The 6,844-nt window shown below is 39.1% G+C and overlaps 1 protein-coding gene across 5 annotated transcripts in view; it reads right to left on the bottom strand.

Annotated features, from left to right (window-relative positions):
- Positions 1 to 298: 298 nt before the first annotated feature.
- The window catches only part of ANO5 (anoctamin 5), a 106,453-nt gene continuing 99,907 nt past the window's right edge, over positions 299 to 6,844 (bottom strand). For all 5 annotated transcript variants that reach the window (XM_054972666.1, XM_054972670.1, XM_054972667.1 and 2 more), the window contains one exon: positions 299 to 3,972. In XM_054972666.1, the coding sequence (XP_054828641.1) occupies positions 3,748 to 3,972 (225 nt within the window). In that variant the 3' untranslated portion in view covers positions 299 to 3,747. The remainder of the gene's footprint in view (positions 3,973 to 6,844) is intronic.

Raw genomic sequence — 6,844 nt, 5'->3', positions numbered from 1 at the left:
CAGTATTCAGTATGTGTATGTGTGTGAATTCTTTCACTCTGTAATTTTTTAAAAAAGGATTCACACAATTGAAATCTTTTTAAAGAATGACAGTAGAAAATTTAACACATATATGGTGACATGCTTGAGTTGGATATACAGAGTGTATTTACGTGAAACAGAACTATAATGTATATTACATAGAATGATGATGCCATCAGCCTTTATTTGCACTCTCCTCAGTTCTTTTTAAATGTTGCAGATTGTAGATTGCTACAGAAAGTGTTACAAAATAATTTAAACATAAAAAGAATACAAATACTGCACATGTGCCATTTAATTCATAAGAACACTTGTAAAACAGCGGAACATACCGTGCTTAACATAATGTGTCTTCTCCATACATTCAAATTTTTGGTGATTGCAATGCATCTTTGGCATACTGAACATGAGACTATACATTTATCTTAGATGTGCATACACATTCTAGAAAACTGGACTCATAACAAAAATAAAGGTCAAATGATATCAGAAGTCAATGGATTTATTTAAAATCTGAGAAGGATGCTGAATTTACAGTGCAATCCTAAGAACATGTACTTTTAAGCAAGTCCCACTGGCTAGACTTCAGCAGGATTCTGAGTAGACCTCTTTAGAATTGCACTGTTACTCCCTAGTATGCTACAAATAAGAAAACTCTTTGTTAATGTGCTCCCCAAATGCTATGTCTTACACATGCATACAGAGTACATGAAGTCGTATTATGCACCATACAATGAAGGAAAGAATGGATGTTGAAACAATGTTAATCAGCTCGTCATCGTACCAGTACTGCAAGATGTAATTGTGAAATCTTCCAGATCTACCTCCCCATAGAAATCACTTCTTTGTTCTCTATATAATGATTGCTATGAAAACAAGTGAATAGATTTCATGGCTCTTCTAATATTTCACCATTTTTCTGGCACAGAGTACTTTCTCTCAAAAGCATGGAAAACTTTGGGGAAATGGGATTGTGTGTTACACTTTTCCCCATGCCATTTCTTCAATATAAATGGCCTTCTGCAGCTGCTGAAGCACCATGGGGAAAAATACAGCACACCTATATATTACTGCATTTCTCTATATTATTGAATTATAGTAACTTTGAGAGGGAAGGGACAAATTCAACTGGAGAAATGGCAACTGAAGGAAGTGTGTAATGTCTACGTATCTTAGCATTGCTTCTATGTTTTGAAGTTTAAAACAAAACTCTGCAGTTAGTTTAGTCATGTCTTATTCAGCCCCACGAATGAGGTTTATGTCACAGAAAGTTGTGCAATGAAAGTCATCTCTGTTGTCCTGGACATACACTTTTAACCTCCTTGCTGGAATCTTCATGGCTGAGATGATAAGCGTAACCTAACCTTTTCCTTTGGAGGTGGACATTGTTTGGCCTAAACTAGGATTTCGCCCATGCATCCAGATTCTTGACTGCTTCTCCATTAATAATATGTGGACTGTTTCTTTCAGGGAACAGTCTAATAGTCTAGGGCACTTTTTGATAGCATTTTAAAATGAATTTTATAGAAAACACTGTACTATTTAGACCTCATGCATGAGATAGCCTGGGATTTCTGATTCTTAACACCTGAACGTGACTTCCAAAGTACAACTATTTCAACATTATCCATCATTATGTACAACATGCTGTGTTCAGAACACTTCTGTAAGTTAGCAGTCAGCTGGTTTGCACAGAACCCAACAACTTGGAAGTTTGCAACAGTTATTCCTGGACAGCTACTGCTGCAAAGGATTGAACAGTGATGCTTTCATGATTCCTGAAAATCCACCTGTAGTTTATATTAGTTTACATACATTACACTATTAACATTTTCACATCTTTCTTTTCTCAAGTACATAGAAACAAGGCACTAAGCAGTGAAGAGTAGACTTGGCTATAAGAAACGTAGCAAAATCTCAACACCACTTGAAATTATTAAAAATTATATCACATACTGCAAGTAAATTGCACATAGCTAGGTTTGCATGCATAGTCTATGCAGACTGGACTTGATAAATTTTCATGGTTGCCTCAAGAGAGAATACAGGCAATGCTTCTTCTAGGGAACATTTAAAAATCAGTATTTTTCAGTACTAAAGTTGTGGCTAGATCAATATACATAACCTTGCATTAATTAAATATCAGGAACATACATTCATATATGAACAGATATTTTCATATACAAACACAAACATATTTAACATTAAGGCAGATTAACAACATAGGTTGTCATTTACATTTATAGCCCTCATAAATTCTGAGAATTCAAATCCACTTTAACAATGTTTCTGGAATAAGGACTGAGCGTTTACCTAACAGTATTGAAGTCAATTGCAGACTTCAATGGTTTAGGCCTTTGCCAAATATATTCATAATACGTCATACTAATTTTAAGACGATTCTTTGGTGCCCCCTCTCCTGGCTACTCCATAAAATAAGAGCATTTTTTTTTAAAAAAATCCACACTTTTCTAAATTATGAATTCTATGGCAAATCATCAAGCCATCTTCAGAACACAGCAGCAAGATAATTCCACAAGCATGTCTTATTTGACACTTACTTTGGGAAATGTTTACCAGATGGAATAGGCACAAAAATAAATTGTGAAATAGCATGTGTAGGTTTTGATTTTTGTTAGGTTATGCAATAATTAATTCTACATTACAATTTATGTACAGTTCAGGCTATTTAAACCTTTAATATAACCTTTAAAACAAACCCATGCTAAGGTGCAAATTTGTCTAGTACAAATGCACATACATGATATGTGCATGATTTTCCAAGAAATGTTCAATGAATCTCATGTTCAAATCGATTATCTAAACCAAAACATTTAAAAAACTCAGCCTAGTCTCTAACAGCCAGTGCTAGCAAGCAGAGAAATACAAACTAGTATTTCCTTAATACTGAGTAAGGATCTGATTTTCTAAAATCAGATGTGAGTTGTTAGTTTTATTTTGTGTCGGTAGTGCCAAGGTTCCTGAAACCTTTCTCATAGTAGCTATACTAAGCTGTTCGAACCTTTCCAAGGTTTGACTAGCAGATTGGGAGCTGTTCCCAAGTCTGGAAACAAGCAGACAAAAAAGAGCATACAAGCACCACAAGTCCATGGCTTACTATTAAATCCAAAGGGAACATAATATTAGGATACAAAACTCTATTAAAACTATAAGGATGTCTCCTTTTTGGCTCCTGCACGATCAATCAACAGTGCTTCAAGAGGAGGAGTGCATGTTTCACATAATCTCAGCCTCATGGCCTTATCGACACATACATACAGAAACAAATTTTAGGCTGGGTGAGGACAGAGGAAAGAATTTATGTCCTTCCTGGCCATTGTCTGATATTTCTTAAGGAGACCGTTAACATACTTTGAAAGCCATGGCTTTGCATCACAGCAGAGAACTTGGAACTTTTCAGACTATTCATTATACAAACATTTAAAGATTGCCCTAACTCCAAAAAGCAAGTCTCACAAAGATATGGCAGCAGAAGAGACATTGCAATACCATGAGCTGAACCTTGTTTTCAAGCTTTTCAGCTGGGAGGCTGTAGAACACAAGGTAGACTTCTTGACAGCTGATCCACATGGTTTCTTCTATAGTTTCTTCTTTAGTTAAGACTTTTAGAACTGAATGTAAAGCGGGAAAATTCCAAGACCACTCTCATGGCTGACTGAGCATTTCAAAGGCTAGAATTCACAAGGCTCATGCCTTCTCCCCAGGTTACATGACTTCTGCTAACTCCACTCTTCCTTCACTGGCAATGACTTCCTTTTCCATATTGGCATAGGTTCTACCTTCACATAGTTTCTGCCTAAGCTTATTGAGTTCATACTCATGTAGAATTTTTTGTGTTAAGTACTTCTCACGCTTTATTTTGGCTTTCACCTCAGATGGGACATCAGGGATCATCCAGGCGATGAAGAACTTGACAATGAAGACAATGTGCTATGATGTTGGAGGTAACATAAAACATGACAGTGAATATAATGAATTATGGATTCAAGGCTAAGTTATCAGATACTAGCTTCCCTAAGTATTTGTAATGCATAACCTTTAGTTAAGGTTAAACATCTCTGCAGTACTGAGGTGAAATCATGTTTTGTGCTGTTGCTATTTCTTAACTGTTAAGACTGGTGGCAAAAAAAAAATCTATAAAACTTTCTAACAACTTTCTTGTTCAGCAAAAATCTTAGAACTACTTCACACAGGTTGAATCAGATATGCAACAGCTTTGTTCTTGCCAGCAAGGTCTATTGTCAGTTCCCTTCTTGCCTGAGGCACGTTCTGCAGTAGTCTGAGCTAGGGCTTTTTTAAGTGGCTGCCCCCCCCCCCGCCCCATCTGTGAGACAGCCTTCTGGAAGAGGTCAGGCAATCTACTTTCCTAACTTTCTGGCAAGGCTGTAAGACAGAATTCTCCTTGAGAGTTTGAGGGCAGCCTGGGCAAAATATCTTAAGGGGCATACGGTGTTTTTTTATTGCTTTTAATATGCTTTTTGAGGTATTGTATATCTGTTGTTTTCACTTTTTTGTTTTCATTGTTTTTGTTCATATAATATTGTCACCTAACTTGAGTCATAAGATACATAGGAGAAAGACATGTACCATATTTTACATAAATATATAAAGTGAGAGTTTCTTCCCATTTCTACACTAGCCTTTGTGACCCCTCCCCCCTCAGCACTGCCAGGGGATCCACAATGGACAAATATTCACCAGGTAAGGGTGTGCAGCAATTTTGGGGGGTATTATTTGGATCCCAGTATTAGGAATATTATAAATATTTGGTATTCTTGATAGTACGGTCAAAAAATACCAGTATAGTATTCAGGATTCTAAATAGATTTGGCTTCATTATTTCCTATGGGGAATTTTCCAATTATTCCATATGGGGAGATAATGGAGAACTTTCCCATTATTCCATATGGGAAAATCTTTCCAGGGGGCTGTAGGGGACATTTTTCAAGAAAATCACACCGAAATTGCAGGGAACCCAGTCCTGCCTCTCCACTAAAGACCCACACCCAAGTTTTAAGTGAATTGGAACAAAGGGTCTACCTCTACAGACCCCTGAACAAGTTGCCCACAGCCACTCTCTATTGTTTCCAATAGGGGAAAAATCCAAGCTGCTGCAACCTTAAAATGAACTTCCTGGATATTCCTGGAACCTGGATAATTCAGTAATGTAAATACCCGTTTTTTCAAATATACTGAAATATGATGGCTATATCCACTCACACCTGAATAGAAAAGATTAGGAGGCAAGGAGGCATTTGGGACTTCAATGAGCACCCCTTTAAACAGGCCCTCTATGCCGGCTTAAACTCCCAAACCAAAATCACCTTGGGCCCCTTAGATCTAGGTGACACCACATGGATAAGATTTCCAAGAAAATTAGAACCATAGCCGATCTCTTAAGGGAAACCAGCACCCTCCATGCTAAAGCTCCCCGTAAAAACCTCAAATCTAAATGCCCAGAGCCCATTCAGGCTAGCCCTCGACCTCCGGGAACAAATAATAGCCCCCAAATTAAAAGAGAATGGACAATTCCAGCTTAAACTTAATACAATGCAAATTCGGCTGGAGACACAGAAAAATGAAATTGCCACTTTAAAAACCCTAATGCAAAACCTCATGGACTCCCAGAAAATCACTGAGGCTAGATTAAAGGCTTCAGAGGAACGCTCAGTGATTGAATCAGCTCTCAGCCCCACCAAAGGCAGTGAACAAAGTAATCAGGCATCGTGGCCTTCAATTCCTGCCTCAGCTCCCAAGAAACCAGAGTTCACTTTAGCCTCTGAGCATGTGCAAAGTTTAAAAGCCACTCTTCATGCTCTTGCCTCAACCCTGGTGGATCCCTGGATGCGTCCTTTGACCTCCATTCAGTTCACCATGTTTTTGCCTCCCCGTGGCAGCATTACAAACCAAACACCCCCACTTGGAAACTTCCAGGTTCCCTCTTTCTTGGAAAATCTGGAGACACGCGGCTTACTCTCGCACATGTTTCCTCTTGGCCCACTTTAGCATTTGGAATGGATTGGACTCAGGAGTGGAAAAGCCGCCTTAAAGGGACTCGAGTTCAAGTCCACCATAGCCCCCATCCCTTTTTGTTGTGCAGATTTAATTTTATGTGTGTGTGTGAACCCGGAAGAAGTATTTTCACTGCTCCCAATTGAAAAAATGGAAGGGGGGGAGCAGGCTTGAGAGGTCCCGACTTGTCAAGACGTCCCCACCGAGCTTCCTCTCACAGCTGTTCAGCCACCTCAGGTGTCTGCCATAATGGTTTGGCAGCGTTGCTTAAGCCTCGCTCCTGCCCAGCCGGCCGTAAACTTAGCTGAAACATTTGTAGCCCTTTGAATCTTGTCGTTTGCCTCAGTCTCCGAAACCGAGGGTGGGGGGAGAGTAGCTTCTTCCCTGTTTGAGTAAGTGTTTTGGAAGCCTGGGCAAACTCCTGTAGAAATATATGTGCAGAGACATATGTCTAAGTGTATGCCAGAAGGCAAAACCCTCATTTCCCTTAGGAAGGATACCAAGTTCAAGAGACACAGCTGCTAGAACAGGTAAGGCATGCCGCCCTTCCTCTTCCGCATTGTGCTTTCTCTCTTTAGTGTTACTATAATATATGCCGCCCCTCAGCCAACTATCTCCAAGCCTCCATTGCTCATACCATACTGGAGTTGCCAAGTACAAGGTGCGACCAATGAGAAATTACTGTGCAAAATGACGGGGTATTATGCAAACCCCCACAATCCTTCAGTTTACCAGAGATTATACAGGTTCCATCAGTGCAACCCATTTGTAAAATGTCCACCCCTCTTTG

Source organism: Eublepharis macularius, chromosome 2 (assembly GCF_028583425.1).
Source record: "Eublepharis macularius isolate TG4126 chromosome 2, MPM_Emac_v1.0, whole genome shotgun sequence".
Lineage (NCBI taxonomy): Eukaryota > Metazoa > Chordata > Lepidosauria > Squamata > Eublepharidae > Eublepharis > Eublepharis macularius.
The sequence above is the reverse complement of the archived record's forward strand: the minus strand, read 5'-3'. Positions and strand labels throughout refer to the sequence as shown.